Source organism: Zonotrichia leucophrys, chromosome 2 (genome assembly GCF_028769735.1).
Source record: "Zonotrichia leucophrys gambelii isolate GWCS_2022_RI chromosome 2, RI_Zleu_2.0, whole genome shotgun sequence".
Lineage (NCBI taxonomy): Eukaryota > Metazoa > Chordata > Aves > Passeriformes > Passerellidae > Zonotrichia > Zonotrichia leucophrys.
Window position 1 is genome coordinate 91,554,083 of NC_088171.1, and position 17,228 is coordinate 91,571,310.

At 39.2% G+C, this 17,228-nt stretch overlaps 1 protein-coding gene across 2 annotated transcripts in view; it reads left to right on the forward strand.

The window, feature by feature from the left end:
* The window catches only part of GABBR2 (gamma-aminobutyric acid type B receptor subunit 2), a 458,014-nt gene that overhangs the window by 416,795 nt on the left and 23,991 nt on the right, over positions 1-17,228 (forward strand). For both annotated transcript variants that reach the window (XM_064705661.1, XM_064705659.1), the window contains 2 exons: positions 2,013-2,123; positions 14,315-14,539. In XM_064705661.1, coding sequence (XP_064561731.1) covers positions 2,013-2,123; positions 14,315-14,539 — 336 coding nt within the window. The remainder of the gene's footprint in view (positions 1-2,012; positions 2,124-14,314; positions 14,540-17,228) is intronic.

A 17,228-nucleotide genomic window follows, 5' to 3' on the forward strand; every position in this document is an offset into this window, starting at 1 on the left:
ACATCAGTAACACATTCAGAGCTCAGTGTGAATGTTTTGTCCTGTGAAGCTTATTGCATAATAGAAAAAAATTATGTTAAACGTATTAGGTTGTAATTTTGACATGAAAATGTGCTTTCAGTGCACCTAAATTTCAGCACTGGGCTTTTGTCATTGATCAGGGAGAATGAGGTAGTTCAACTGATCCCCAGACAAACATTTGTAGCTTCTTAAATGTTGTGATGACACTTAATCTTCGCAGTCATTTCAGTTCTTCAGCTAATGGCTGTTTGCCTGCCATCAACAACCATTAGGATGGAGTCATAAGCTCTTTGGGAGACTTAATATTGCTGCATTGTTTTTTGTCTTATTTTATTTTAGGATACCTTTTTTTCCCAAGAGTTTTATTTTTCCATTTAGGGTTTCTACAGAAGTTCAGGGTAGGAAAAGGTTTTAAATCTTAATGTCTTGCCTACTAGAGGCTTTGCAAAGAAAATTGTGAATAGTTTCACTGCGCAGTGCATCATAGCACAAGGTTGTTTGGGTTTTCTCACTTTTTTTACAGTGCATCAAGTCAGGGGAAATGCCTCACATACAAATACACCAGTGGAAGAAAGTGAACTGAAGATTTTTGCTGTGACCAGTGAAATACATAGCAGAAGTCATTCCTCATCAGAAGAAGCAAAAATAACCTTTAGGAAATTATTCAGAGCTCCTCAAAGTTTTTCCATGTACAATTCTACTTTTCAGTTAGTGAAAACATTATTTTTCCTTATATAATAGTCATTAATCATTTTACATGTGTTATTCACAAAAAAGAAAATTGAAAACCCCACTGGGACAACCAGGTACAGAAAGCTACATATTACATATGGGTTGATCTTAGTTTGGCTGAAGCTCAAATCCATTCTTTCAAAGTAGAAAAGAAAAAAGTAGCTTTCAGTGTTTCACCATTTTCTGTAAACACAGCGGAATGTAGGTACTTGCATCTCCCAACAGGAGTGCTCTGCAGTATGTAACTAAAACAAGTTCACTTAGAATCACATACAAGATCCTTGTGTTCTTTAACAAGGTACACCATTAAAAAGCAGTCCAGCAGTTTGACCAGACCCCAACATCTATTCTAATTGCATACAGCACGGTAGCTAGTAAGCCTTTTCTCTGTGTGTCAGCTGTTCTTTCCCCTGTGCATTGAAAAAACAAAGTGAGAAGGTCAAGGGGTGGTTCTTGCAGATTTCTCTTTGTTATTTCTTCTCCTTCATACAAACATTTCTGATAGTCTCCAGGTCCTCTTGATTCTGCAATATTATACAATCTCCTTTTCAAAATAAATTGAAAACTGCAAAGCTTCATTTTTCAATATTTCATTTTGCACAGGAAATCACTGGCTCCGAAAGACATTTTATTGGGGGTTTTTTGTTTGTGTTGTTGTGGGGATTTTTGGTTGTTTTGGGTTTGGTTTTTTTTTTGTTTGTTTGTTTGTTTTGGTTGTTTTTTGGGGTTTTTTGTGATGATTTATGATCTCTCTGAAGCTAGTGCTACAGTTCAGATAGTTTTTGATTAGCTCATGGTTATCAATGAAAAAGCACCTGAAACGCAGCAATGTTTCATGTGTTGTTTATCAGCCATTTGCCAGTGACACAAGGACTGCAGGTGAAAAGAAAAAGACATTTGAATACATTACTTTTCACGCCTGTGCTTTCAAGTTCTTTGCCTTATAGAAAAAGTAGATGTCCTAAAGCTGATAAATATGACTGACACTGTTAAATATAGAGTGACTTCAGATATTTTCTTTCAGGTTTGCAGTAGATGTGACCTCCCCAGGTAGTAGCTATCTAGCAGCTGTTTCCTCAGATCCTTGCTTTTCACTGTACTTCTCTGCAGGTTCATGGGTCTGCTGTCACCACAAGTTACTCTTAAGTTGTCCACTCTGTATCCTACACATCCTCAATCTCCTGAAATAGAGCTAAGTACCACTGAGGTGTGAAGCAAAGGAAATCTGAGTCCAAATATTTCACCTTTTGTTTCTGCAGCCGGACCCTGCGGGCAGAGACATCTCCATCCGACCAATCCTGGAGCACTGCGAAAACACCCACATGACCATTTGGCTTGGGATTGTCTATGCCTACAAAGGGCTGCTGATGGTAAGCACAGCTTCTTCTGCACAGCACTTCAAGCTGCTATTTGCTGATAGGCATGAACTGAATTATATTTGCTTTCATGATGGCTGGGAGTGAGTGAAAACTGCTTTGAGTACAAATTCTATAATCAGATCTGTTCTAGTGTTCATTAGACAGTAATCTGTGGATATATGCATGTGTAAAATAAATAAGACATCAGTAGCATTTAATCAGAATATTGTGGCTATACCACATCCTTAGAAATCTGGTACTGAAAAGATGGGTCTATAAATGAGACAACTTTGTAAATAAAGAAGTCAAATCATCCAAATTCCTGAAGGTTCTCCAAAAAGGTTGTCCAAGATGTTTGCCTCTTATTTGCTAATGTATTTTAGGAATAGTCATGAGATGAAAGATTAATCTGGGGCCTGAATCAAAATAAACCTTTTGTCACTGAGGCCCATCTCCATAAAAAAATTTAGTGACTCAAAAAGACTTCAGGACCCAGGGACCCTGAGGCTTGATGGTTGAAAAAAGACCAAACCAAACTGTATAGGTGACCATTAGTGATGAAAAGCTCCTGAGCCTGACGGTTTTGAAAACATCTGATATGGACAGCACTGACCAGCAGAATACCCATCTAGAGTTGAGCCCCATCTGGATCCTAAGCCTGACAGACAGTAGGCTACACTGCCTGAAGGGGTCAATCTGCTCTGTGCATTTGGAGCATGCTGGTTCATTAGGACACTGGGAAAAGATTGGATCAGCTGCTTCCACTTGGCATGGTTGGTGCTGCTGCCCAGAGGGGGCTGCTGGTGCCTGGTTCCCTCTCCCCTGTGAATGACTGCTCTGATGAGCCCTGCTGCTTTTCATGCTGCTTTTTTCAGGCTGAAAAGTCTTTAAATATCCAATATGAGGTTCAGCAGGGAGGGAGGAGAAGTTTTGTTTCTGTGAATTCTAAACAGCTGCTTTGTGGTCAGACCACACTGCTGGGATGAGCCTTCAAGCAAGGAGGCAGAAGCATCAAGTGTCTCCAGGTGAGAGCTCTGATCCTCGAGCCACTAGCCAAAAGGAAGCCTTCTCAGCTTCCTTTAAAGAAAAAGAAATTTTTTAGAAAAGGCAACTTTAGGTATAGATGCCTCCTTTTCAGAGAATGTCCAAGATGGAAATAAAAAGCTAGGACATATGTAATCTCTCAAAAAGGATCAGGAATTAGGGGAGATTCCACACCTCAGCATGTCTACTGGTTGGTCAGCTCAGCGTGGCCTTGGCACGTAGCACAGCATCAAGGAATATACATTCTCTGGCAACTTTCTTCGAGCTTTCAGGCTTGAGTGGTGATATTAGAATCAGTCAAACTGCTTGGATTCTTAGTAGTCCTTTGCCCTAGATTGTTTTGTCAGCACATCTGTTAAACTATTTTCCCTTTGCCCTAGATTGTTTTGTCAGCACATCTGTTAAACTATTTTCTACAAGATATGTGACTCTTTAAATCTGTAAATGCCATTTGCAAACTTATTTTGCAAATGCCATTACATTATTAGACAATTATATGTGCATATATGTGCATACATGCATACATAAAATACTCAATTCATTATTGAATTTCTTGGCTTGTGGTATATCTGTAATATTCAGCTTAAGTGCTACTAATATCTCATTTATTTTACATATGCCATTACTCACTAATTTCAGACACACAGTGTTTCATAACCACCAGTGAAATACACACTTTTTATTACTCCAGTGCCCTCTTAACACACAAATTGCTACATATTAAAAAGGAAGATACTCATCTGAATCATTTAAATAATTGCTATGATGAGTGAATGAGTGATATGAGGACAACACAATTGATGCATTTTATCTCATCACTAAAAATGTTCTGTACACCGCACATACTTTGCCTTCAGAACAAAAACACAGAACCTCTCCTGTTACTGTTTATGAAGGTTTAGCTAATACAAAAGTCTGTGATTTTTAATAATAAAACATATGTAATTTAATATGCTATATACTAAAGAGCTAGCATTGCTAAGTACAGCACAATGCTAAGGTGAAATTGCTTTACTTAGGCCAAAATTATTTACTGTGACCTCTTGGCTCAAAATGGGAATATAAAAAATAGGGTTAACCTAAAAATGTTCCTTTCTTTTTTGTCTTGAAGTAAAAGCAAATCTGTCCATTCGTATGTCTTAAATGCACTGATGCAGTGAATTAATCACTCAGGGTAGGGCAGAGCACAGAAGGGCAGGAAAGGGCAGGGAAGGCAAGGAATGGCAAAATAAGGGAAGGCATTATTTAACAGGATACACTGGTTCCCTCTTCATTAAAGTTAGCAAACTCTAAAGTCAGATTCACGATTCTTCAACAGCCCCTGAAGGGATGTGTGGAAATGCTTACTCTGCATGAAGGCTTCTCAGTTATTAGATTTAGATTCCTCAGGTGACTAGAGAATAACAGGAAAATTGCCATCCTAAATTTTGCCTTTACCATTTTATTAATCTTCTTAATAACCAGTGTATTAGTCTTCTCCAGCTCCTCCATACCTAGAGGATTCCCTGTTTTCTCCCATCTCAAGCTCAGCTCCGAAAAGGCTGCATACAAGTTCGAGGTCCGTCTATGTGTACGTGTTGACCATCACAGAACTACAGAATCAATTAGGCTGAAAGTGCTTCTGAGATCAAGTCCAACCTGTGCCTGAACTCCAGCATGTCAACAAGTCAGTTGCAGTATTTTGATTTTTGATGAGGCAGACATAGTTGAAAAGCACCTTTCTTACATATATGCCAAAGGATGACAGAAAACACACCACCTTAAACTTGCTGGTGGTGCATTATTGGGGAGTGCACTAACATCTTTCCAAGGGGTATGAGTTATCTCATTCAGCCAGAACAATTCCAGACTGGCCTCCTAGAATGCTTTCCTTATTAATCACACACACATTGGTCTTGTCTACTGTTTAATTCCTCACTTCCTGATAAAGCTTTGTGTTAACATTAGACTCAAGGTGTACATACGTTGGACGTTAAATTGTGTCCCTGGCATCTTATTACAGGTACCTGTTATGCAGCTACTGAGAATCAGGCTTTTGAGGCAAAACTATATTTTGAGCTTGACTGCTGCTCTCTGTATGAAATCCTATTTTCTCCCTGTGTTAATTGAGGGGGGTTTAAGCTGTAACTAATAATAGTGACCACTTCTCATACACTGTTTTTAAAGTGTTGTCCTCAGCTAACCTTGCCAAGAATGAAAATATCAGTATTTCATGACTGAGATAGGAAAAAATAATGCATATTCATCATGGGACTTGATAAATGTCACTAAGAATAAGAAATTTATTTTCTTCTAACTATTCATATTCCAACATTTCACTATAGTTGATTTACTGCTCAACACAACTCTGTAATTGATTTAGAAGCCAAAGAAAATATTAATTCAACTAAAATAGATCCTTGGGATAATGTTCAATCTTAATTTAAAGTCTGAAAGAATCCTCTGCTTCCTAAGGCTGTCTACTTGCTAAGCTGAATTTCTCTTACTGCCAGTCCTTGAATTTTGGTGGATCATGCATATATGTTATCCCTCTTGCTCTAAAATGACCTATGTACTTATTTTTAGGTAAATTTGCTTATATTCAGCCATATTTCTGTGATTTCTCCAAAAACTTTCTGTGTGTTGTCTAACATTCTTACCCTCTGCATCTTCTGCATCATTTTCAGCCCTGTTATTATCTCCTTCAAGTCAATGTACATATCTGGGACAGCTTAAGTTGGAAATTTTTTTAAAACTATCTTCTTTTTTTTAGTAGCTTCTCATTAATAGTAATATGTTGAGATGTATCACATAGATTTCAGTTTAAATTTGTTGTATTGATTTTGTAGCATTCTGTATTTAAATAATGATACTGTGCAGTATTAAGACAAACACTACTGGGAAATCCACGTATGCTGCATGAATGTAATTACCTTTATTCAGTCTTGCAAACTCATTTAAAAAAATAACAGCAATTTGAATTATATTGCTATCCCTTTTTTTTTCCCCACTTATTGGCTGAGTTCATGTGTCAGCCATTTCATTAATTTGCTTAGGACAGAAATTACGGTAATAGCTCTGTAATCACTGGGGGTGTTCCACTTTGTCTTTTCCCATATGGCCTCTTTGTATCTTAAGTGGAGCTTTGCCAGAATTCCAATAAATATCAACAATTAAGCCCAGCAGTCCAGACAACTTCTAAATCAATTCTTAAAACTTACTGCATGTAAGTTACAGGATCTCTGTGATTGCAACACCTTGTCTTGACAGAGTTTTCAAGAGCTCTCTCTTAATGCTGGAATAAGCTGCACTTCACTGTTCTGGCAAGATGTGAATGGACTCTTCCATCTCTATGTAAATGTAGGACAAAACCCCTTGTTAAGCTTATATTATCATGCATCATTGCTATTGAATCTGTCATTTCCCAAGGAATGAATCGCTATTACGAGTAATTTTTCTCCACTTTTCCATTTTTGTAAATCCTTATGAATTCTGTAAATGCTGCTAGCCATTAATATGCTACTATACATTTAACTTACCTTTTCTCTATCTCTATTTTAGATCTTAGATTCATAATCATTATTATGAATTTCCTCTTTTTAACTTTTGTTACATTCTGCCCAGACTTTGGCCAATTTTATTGCTTGTTTGCTTTACATTCCACAACAACCAAAACAATTTTTAAGGTGAGAATAGCTTTTTTACACATGTGCAGCTTTGGACATATCCTTTAAAGCACATACACAAACATCTTTCCATTGCTCTTTGCAAATATACCTGATGCTACCCCTTCTCCCTCTCCAAAGGCTTCCTTTGCTTTCTTGGCTAATACATAAACAGTACTTTTCCATTTTTTTCATGCACTTGGAAGTAGATTTTCAAAAAGAGGTGTTAGGTACCATGGTTTAGAGCTTGGGTTCCAGTCAGTGCCCTGCAGCCCAGTCTTCAGTCAGCACTTGGTGTTCTTGCCTCAGCAGGCAGGAGGAGAAGCAGGTGCTGGTTCTGTGACAGGAACCAGTTCACAATTATCCAGCAGAAAACTCGGTCACTGACAGCATTTAGGTACCTACAGGTGGTACTGAGGAATGTTCTGGCTGTCCTTGCTGGATGTTGGATGTAGCTTCTCACTGCTGCTCCAGGTGCTTAAGCCCTCTGTGTGTGTTGAGCCCAGGAGCTGGGTATGAACAGTACAGCTGTGGTGTGCAACACATGCTCCTCCTTTTATTATTGTACTCTTATTTTATATTTACTCAATGAAAGCTGGATGTAAAGAATTTACTTTTTTGTCACTAAGTAAAGGGAAGCAATGGAACAGCTCAGCTAGACCATTTGAGAAGCTATATTTGTCCTTATAAAGTTCCAGAACCAGACTGGATAAAAGTATGAACATCCTGGACTGAACTCATATCTGAGCCTGCTTTTTGAGCAGGCTCAAAAAGAGATTGCACTAGATTATTTCCTCGAGTCCCTCCCAATTATCTTATCAGATTATATCAACTATATTATTAATTTCTTTATAAAATTGATACATTGTATGTATAGAAAAATTGAATAGTTTTCAGATTATGTTAAAATTCCCCATTGCTTTCTGATAGTACCTCTGATTTTTAACACATATATTTGCATTCTTTTAAATTCCCTTCATGATCAAAAAGAGAACTCAGAAGAAGGACCTACCTCCTTATCAATTAACTTGCATGATTCTAACTCATATATATGGTGGGAACCATCTGTCCCATCTTACAGTAATTAGAGAGGAAGATAGTTAAGCTTTGTGGTGGGGAAAAGTAGTTTATAGTAGCACCAGATATTTATTATTTCTTCAATAAAACACAGACACTATTTTAGCATCTAAAGCCACATTTCCATATGGTTTTGTTGAATAATTTTTTCCCTAATATGACCATAAGGAAATATATTCAAATATATTTTTGAAATGTTGCAGATAATGCAGTATTCCCTTACACGTCTCTTGGTGTCAGTTTTTGTATAGCAGAAATTGATTTAAACTGTAGCACACACTGGCTTTTAGCAGAGGTGCTTCACCTCTTTACAGAGCTGTGATTGTGGTAATCTTATGCCAGAGACAATAGAAAGCTATTCCAAATGGATCTTTGCTAATGACCAATTGTGTATTTGTTTCAATTGAGTTACTATAATGGTTTCATGACTAAGCAGAATTTTCATGGAAAAAAATTCAAATGTACTCTGAATGCAAAGAGGGGGAAATATTTTATTGACCTGTTGATTTGGGAGGGTGGAGTACAAAGTGAAACCTGGATGCCTGTTAGTATTCATAGCTTTGTGCAGCTGCTTTTCTGTCTTGCACTGGGAATAACGGGTTTTGCCAAGACCTTTAAAGAGAAAGTCCTTCACCTGAGTGGCTGAATATGCATATCTTGCAATTAAAATCAATATTTAGCTCTTGTCATAATGCTCAATAGAAATATTAAGCTTCCCTTTAGTTATGTCTACCCAGAGCAGCCCTGTGAAAATTAACTACATACACAACTGACTCATGGCAGACAGGGAGTGAGCAATGGTTTAACATCAGATTGTACTGACAGTGAAGGTAAGAGACCTACAAAGAGACCTTAGTTTGTCTTTCAGTTTTCTAACCTTACCTATTGTACAGGTAATAAAAAAAAAAAAAATAAAAGTCACTTTTCTATGCATATTCCTGAAAGCTTCTCAGTATTTTGTACTGCACAATTCTGCAGTGAAAACATGAAAACCAAAATTCCTTTTTTTTTAATTGAAAAATATCTGCAGCCATTTCACTGAAATAAAAATGTGCCTATGTCTGTGCTGATCTGGATTTAATGAATGAACCTGAATAGAAAAACACACAAGTCAAGCTTCACTGTTACTTCAGGCTGAAAGGTCTTTACAGGTCAGAGTCCAGGACTGGCTTGGTTTAAGGGGGCCAGGAGGGGAAATCTCACAGTAATCTAGCCAGAAGAAACAAATCCAAAGCAAACAAAAATCTCCAGATGTAAAATCTTTGGAGAAAAGGCTTGCTTTTATTCTTTTATGTGGCACACAGCAGGGCTACAATCCCCAAGTGAACAAGGGCTGTGCTACTACAACACAGCAATCAGCTGCAAAGCTGCAGCCTAGTCCAGTATATAATCTTCCCAAAACCATATCCCCTAGTTACTGGTAAGCATGACTTCTTACAAGACTGGAGATTTTTCCTCTGGTATTTCTCTGCTCTTGTCATATATCTTTAATGTCATTTTCTCTATCTTTCTTTCCTAATACTGTTCATAACCTAAGCTGGCATGAAATGAAACATTTTAAAAATGGTTTTTAAGGGTAGTACAGGGAAATGGAGGTGAATAAATAATTTCTTTCCTGTCATGTGACAGTCTGTGCAATCCAGTAGCAAATTAGGCACTTGGTTGCATCGATATATGTTGTGGATCCAAGCAATTGTTACTGTGTTTAGCATTAATTCTCATGAACAAGATTTAAAACTAACTAGCTGGCAGAGTTCTAAAAAACAGTGTTAAGTGTTTTCCAATACTTCAGTTACAAACACTTTTATTATATTCCCAGGTATCAAAATTTGGTCAGTACAAAATTTTTTTAAAATTAGAGTTTTCCTGTTGAATCTAAACACGAGTATAATATTCTCCATACGTCTGTTACACCTCTAACATTTTAACACAGATTTCTTTAAGTCTGTCTTTAATCACAGTGATGATACAATCCTGTTGTCTTCAGATACTGTTTTCCCCAAATTTATACAGTGGTTTTCTCACTGTAGACTTTGTCACTGCAGCCTTTTTAGGTGCACTGACAACACAGCCTAAACCTACCATACCAACATCTGCAAAGGCAATACTCTAAATCAGTGTCAAATGGAAGCTGCCTACCCTCAAACAGAAGATGAAACAAACCAATCCTCCCTATACAGCTGCCCATATCTTCTGAGAAAATACAAACCAACATCTTATGGCACTTTCTATATCAAGAAGATGTGTGTATTAGACCACCAAAATTGAAGAAGGCTTTAAGTTCATGAATAACAGTGTAGGCAGCCCTTCCTATCTGCATTCTCAGTGTCATTGGTTGAGATCCAAAAAGGACTAAAATTAGGCCATTAGGCTTGACAGTAGGCTGAGGTGTCCTTAAATTTTAGGTGACAGCTTCCTATAGGGTAATGCGTATCCCTGAGTTATTCAAACTCCTTTGGAGATGCGTGGGGTCCATCAGCAGCCTCAGGATGGGAATTGTAACTGGTGTAAAGCAGTGGGGACAGATGTGTCCTCCACCTCTCTGAATCCAGCACTAGAGCACTGCTAGGAGCTGCCTGCCTCCATCCCAATGTGTATTTATGCACGTCTTCCCTAAAGACTGTTTAATCAAAATTCTCAGCAGAGATCAGAGCTAACATCCCACGCAAGTGCCCAATTAATTAAGACAGTCACTCTCTCATTACATAAAATCCAGCAGCTCTGAAAGAAGTTTGAGAGCTCCCTCTGAAGCCAGACTCTGCTCTGGGGTTAGGGAGCACATCTCAGGCAAAATTTGGAATTGTGCTGTGTTCTCCAAACATGAAGCTACACAATGGTCATCACCAGCATCATTGTCTTGAATTATGATGGCTGTTGATGTATTTTGCCAGCAGACAGTCTTGAGAAGCCTTTACCAGCTTGAGCCCTCTAGGAGCAATAGGAGGAGAGACAGCTGCATTGTAAATCCCATCAGGCAGCCTAAAAATATCAAATAGTCCTTAAATTCCACAGCAGCCTCAAGAATTAGGCACCCCCAGGCATAATTTGAAATGTAGTTTTGTTATCTGGGAAGATGAATGTTTAAAGTTTAGGTACCAGGAGTAAAGAGGAGCTGGACTAGGTACTATGTGTCTTTAACTGTAGCTCCCAAGTCTCATATTCAAAAGTTGTCAAGGGATCACAGAAACCTGGACCTTTCACTAGCAATGTCTGCATCCCATTCCTCAGCCAAGCTATTTTACAGGATTTTACCAAGGGATTTACAGGATTTCTACAGTCATAAAACTTCATCTTTCATGTGTGCATATTGTCTGAGCCTTGGAAAGGGGTAAAATAGGAAGGGCAGGCGGAGGAAGAGCAAAGCATGAAGTTCCCTCAGGAAGGCTTTATCTCAAAGGAGAAATCCACCAGCCCCACAGAGCCCTGCAGGCATCTGTACCCAGCAAACAAAGAGCATCTCTGCAACCAGCACTGCCCTGGCAGCAGGATGCAGAAAACTCTCAGCTTTTATCCATGTTTGAGTCTCAAAGATGAGCTGTGACTTCTAGAAAAGGAGATCTCTATTCCTGAGGCAAGCATTTTACCTAAAATGCTAATAAAAATTAAAAACAATGTTCCCAGATTTATAATGCCTCATTCTGAGGAAACTCACTTGCTGCAAGAGCCTTCTTCCTTTCTTTAGTGGTTGTATAAATACACATATATCTTCCTTTCACCCAAAAGATATTTAACCATTTCCCATGCTGTTCTCAATTATAAATGAGAATGGGCTAAACCAAACCCCCCACAACACTCTTCAAACGATCTTTTTTCCATTTTAATTGATCTTTTAGATCATTTTATAACCACCTCAGCTATAAATTCATCCCCATTATTTGTAATAAGAGCTGGCCTCATGTAAGTGTGTTGGCTGTTTTCCCAGAATAATCCTTTTGGAATGGAATCTGTTCATACTGGGGGAAGTGGAGGAGAGGGAGGGATGACCTACAACCCTAAAAAACTTATTAATAATTAACCATATTATGAGAAGACAGAAATGTTCTCCATTGTTAATCAGGATCTCATCTCTTTAAAAATGTGATGTAGAAATACAGAGAAGATTCCTTCCACCCCTCAAAACAGCTCAGACCAGCCTGTTTGTCAGTTCAGGGCTGGCAAAGTGTAGATTTGCAGCAGAACTGAGCAGTGCAGCACCAAGAGTGCAGGGAGTGGAGAACAGGCAGGCCCTGAGGTGGTGAGGTTTGGGGGGAACAGGTTTGTGCCCTGACAAAAGGTGCCACCACTGTATGTTCCCCCATGCACCCAGGTGAATACAGTGACAATTTGCTTCCTCAGAGCCTGAAAAGGAGTCTGTACATTCCTGCTCTGCCTGTGCACGGTGCCAGACCCAACAGCAAAGGAGTGCTGCCTGCATCCTCCCCTGCTGGCGAGATTACCTTGTTTACCAGAGGGGCTTAGAAATGTATCAGAGGATGAGCTGTTGCTCTGGCACAAAGCTTGATAAGGGTCTCACTCACCTCAGCTGCCCTGCCCGAATGGCTGAGACCCCTTGCTCACCCAGGTAGCTGTACATAGACCCCTTAAGAGCATCCCCTTCCCATGCTCTGCCTGCAGCAGCCCCTGCTGTTCTTCCTGCAATTCTTAGGGAAGGCCAGTGGCAATGTATCTTGATACGGACTGCAGCAGTGATGGCAGCACTGGAAAGTGGGTGAGCAAATGGTTCGACATCCCTTGCCTGGACTGGGAAGCCCCTGCAGCCTGCCACACTCCATGGACTGAGAGTAGATGCCTGATGTGCCAAAGCCTCCCAGCCAGCTCTGCTCCTGCACACGTGGCAGGGTGACTGTGTGTGCTGCAGGCAAGAGTGTGAAATAAACCAGCAGAGAAGCTCAGGGAGGGCAGGGCTGGGAGCTCAGCAGCAGGTCCTGGTTGGAAGTGCCTGGATGGTAGGTGGCTGCAGCCTGAGGGAGTGCAAAGTAGCGGAGTGGTTGGCTTTGTTGCCATTGTTATTTGAGATTAAAACTAGGCAAATAATCAAGGAAACTTACATTACCAGTGTTCTGGTGTTACTACTTGGGTTGAAACCCAAGTTTGTAGAGCAAACATCAATCTACCATTTCTCTAATCTCTTTTGCTTGTCTGGCAACCAAATACTGTTCTTGCAATCCAGGTTATTTGCCATAGGGAAAAAAAAAAAAAAACAAACAGAAGAATAGAAGGTAAACTATACTAGACAACTGCAATTAATCCCCCAAATGGCAACACCATTGACCTCCAATTTCCTGGACTGTACATAAATTGAAGTTGTATAAAAGAGAATGTTATCTCCATGACATGGCAATGGACAAATGTGTTGATCTGGGGAGAAGGCTACTAAGGTCAATGGGAATGCACAATTGTTCTTTCTCCTTCTTGTCTGTCCCTGTACTGTGATCAGAAAAAAAGCCTGAAAACATAGAAACCATGTCCTGGACCTTAGTGATAGTTCCTCTCTCAGTCCTTACCTTCCATGCAATACCATCTGATGTCTGTCATGCTTCCCAAGGCACCCTACACCCCTTTGGGGCTGTGCCGAGACCGTAGGCTGGGTTACCTTCTTACAACATCTTCAGTTCGTTTTGGCTTTTACTGCATTGCCAGAACTCCTCTGAGGAATGCAAGAGGAAGAAAATAATTGTCTGCAGCAGTTCATGTTGCAGAAAAATCTAATTAAATTTCAAGGGATGGAGATGGCTCCCTTCCACTAAAGGCTTTCCCCTGCTGAATTGCAAAAGCATATTGCAAATAACAAAGGGGCTAAAACTTAAAAATACACCAAAGGAAAAAAGCAAACAAAAAATTGCCACAAGAATATTTTATGCCAGAAATCATTAGACAACTGCAATTGAAAGGCCATTACCAACTCCCACTATAATAAAAGACATTATAATTGTAATTTGAACAACTCGGGTGACACTTTCCACATGGTATATTTATCCCTCATGGGACACATCTTGGCACTGCTGCTTATTAATGTAGGTGATAATCATGTAATGAATAGCTAGATTGATAAGAGTATATTGAGAACAGTTGCTAAAAATAGCTAAAAAACAATGCACATTATATCTTTACTGGAATCCTTGAAAAGAAACAGGAAGGAGAGTCTTTAAAAACTATTTAAAATATAAAGATAACCATAGCATTTAGAAAAATTTGTTCCAATCAGAACTAATTTTAAGTTTCACATTTTTCTTCTTAGAGCAGGAATCTGTCCTAGTGAGCAAAACAAATCACACAGGTAATTAGATATTGAGGGAAAGGTGGGTGTATATCTCTGAGTTGTAATATCTCCTATATTTGTCAAGTTGGAAAACATACCTGTTTCAAATCAGTGCTTTTTCTGGATGACAGCAAATCCTCTTAAAACTATCATCATTTTTCCTTCTTTTACCATTCCAGTTATTTGGGTGTTTCCTCGCCTGGGAGACACGAAATGTCAGCATTCCTGCTTTGAATGACAGCAAGTACATCGGAATGAGTGTGTACAACGTGGGGATAATGTGCATTATCGGTGCTGCTGTTTCATTCCTCACTCGGGACCAGCCCAATGTGCAGTTCTGCATCGTTGCTTTAGTCATTATATTCTGCAGCACCATCACTCTCTGCCTTGTGTTTGTACCTAAGGTAGGTGAATTTGTATTGTGTAGATCTGGATATTTTTCCTGCTGTTTTGTAATTATGATGTATTTTGCAGGTATTTATCAGCTTTTAGAGTGCAGGGGATGTGTATGAATTCTTAACCAAGCCCATCCATAAATGCTTCTCTCCAGACCCTGAAGGAAAAACAAAGCTTCATGACATTTTGGAGAAAGTGTGAATACATGAGCTAATAATGCCTATATTTTTACTGAAATTGTGACTGAGGAAACAAAAGTTGTTTTCTGTAGTTTCAGTAGAATAGCCTCCATTTCCAATTTTCAGGAACTTTTTGAAAAGAGTGGAGATGTAAGTGGAGATTCTGGGGGGACAGGTCTTGTTGTCTACTCTGCCATGTTTCTTCCCTTCCCTCTTATTTTTGGTGACCAGTTATAGGTATCAAAGGAATGGCATAAAGCTGTCTTTGGGGAGTTATAGGTTGGAAAGGTTCTTCCCTATAACTCTGGGGAGTTATAGGTTGGATATTAGGAAAAGGTTCTTCCAAGAGGGTGACTGGGAACTGGAAAGGGATATCCAGGGAGGTGGTAACACCACTAGCCTAACACAATCCAAGAAGTGTTTGAACAATGTTCTTGGGCATTTGGTGTGATCCTTAGGGTGCTCCTGTGCAGGGCCAGGAGCAGCACTACAGTGATCCCAGTGGGTCCCTTCCCAGGACATTCTAAGACTCTTACATACCCTAAACAAGATAATCAAGATCTCTGTTTCTATACCTACAAAAATAGTAAAATCTTTACATTCACTCGCAAGATAAGAGATCAATTGTGTTAAAACCTCTAAGTATTCATTTATGGTGGTACAATAGGCTTTGTCAGTACCTCAGAGGAAAACTGTATGTATGCTGCAAATGCTGACTCTGAAATTATATTTATTAGTGGGTATATTAAAGGATTAAGTGAGGCACAGGCTGGGAGACACATGCTTTCATTTCCTTTTGCTCCTTTAGGCTCTGAGGACAGGTTCATTGTGCCTTGTTGGAAGAATTGAGAAGATGCCTACAAAGGGCTGGAACTTGATCAGTTCCCTTGCTGAGTTAAGCTTTAGACATGAATATGACAGATCTTGGATGAAGGGAAAACTGGTTTTTATGTAAGCTTACATAGCAAAGCTTAAAGTACTAGGCAATGCACTCCATGTTATGAAGTAAAATGTTCAATTGTATTAATTTTAAGTGGCTTGTGTAAACATAGCTTATTACCCCAAATTAGATACATATGCAGTTGGACATCTGAAAAATTTGCAAGGCAAAATGTAGGTCTTTTGCCTCTAGAATGTGTTTTCAGATTTTTCAAGTGAGTCTTTATAAGAGACTCTTTATTGCACCACGTTCAATCAATGTATTGAGCAAATTGTAGTCAGTAGATTCTGGTGCTAAGTAGCATCACATCTACTGGGCAGCCAAGAACTATGTGTGCAAAAGAAGCAAGAAAAACAAGCTAATAAACTTATCTCAAAGTGCAACCACTGAAAGAAATTAAAGGTGCAGACTAGAGATAGAAGCTGATTTGTGATCTGCAAAAAAAAGCAAAGTAATTCATTCTCCAGGATTGACTAAACAGGATGTTTTTGCAAGTTTTGCAATTCATTTCTCAAATATTAAAAAGCCATACAGACGTGTGTAGTCATATTTTTGTTCTGTATCTTAGGGAAGAATCACAGCTTTGTTCTAAATTGAGGGAACATTCACAAACATGACAATAGAGTGTACTGTGAAACATAACAAGATTTAAGTGGGTAAGCCATATGAAAATGCATATTAAAACTTTTATGCCAAAAATACCTCCAAAGAATGTCAGAACTCTCTTCAAAGAGAATTATTAATGCTGTCCATGCCCTTTGCCCCGTTGCTTTCATGCTCCTTTGCCCATCCTTCTCTTGTCACAGGCTGTGAAATTACTTTTCTGATTCCTTTTTTAACCCCTTCCTCTGATCTTCTTTTAAACCCCAATTACCCCACCCTCATTTTCCATCCGTTCTTTTTTACTCAGAATACAAACATGAACCATAGCCCCCTAGCATGAAGTCCCTAACCTTTTTCCATCTCTTGTCAGGTTTCCAAATGCTTAGCTATTTAGCAATAAAATTCATCACTGGCTAAGGTACAAAACAAGATGTTGAAGCAGGGGCTGAAATGCAGCACTTCCAATGCCCATGGGAATGTTTTCACAGCTGGAGAGTTCTTCTAGCACTCATATATATTGTTCTACATCTCCTCTGGTCGTGCTGTGCCACAGCTGGCAAGCACTCTCCCCTCAGCCTGCTCAGATTGCCCAATAACTCCTCTGGACACCACAGATTATATCCAGCACTACCTAGTTTGTACATCTAGGTAAGATGTTAGTGTGAGACAGGCACCAAATCTCTACCCTCAAGCAATTCTGTTGTAAATTAGTACAAGCTTGGCAACTCAGGTATATTTCTGGTGAATACTAAAGCCTCATCAAGCACAGGGGATGATAATGCAGACCTGGAAGACTGCACTTTCTCATTGTTAAAGTGACCAGACAGATGCAGGCAGTAATGTGGTTCTGAGCCAGGTGAGTGCCACAACTTCTCTGCTGTACTAAGTACATTCCTTTTAACTAATCTTCAGCAGTCTCCTGGGTCAACAGTGCTGAAATTCAATTTTACCCCACAACCCTTTTAAGTACACAAC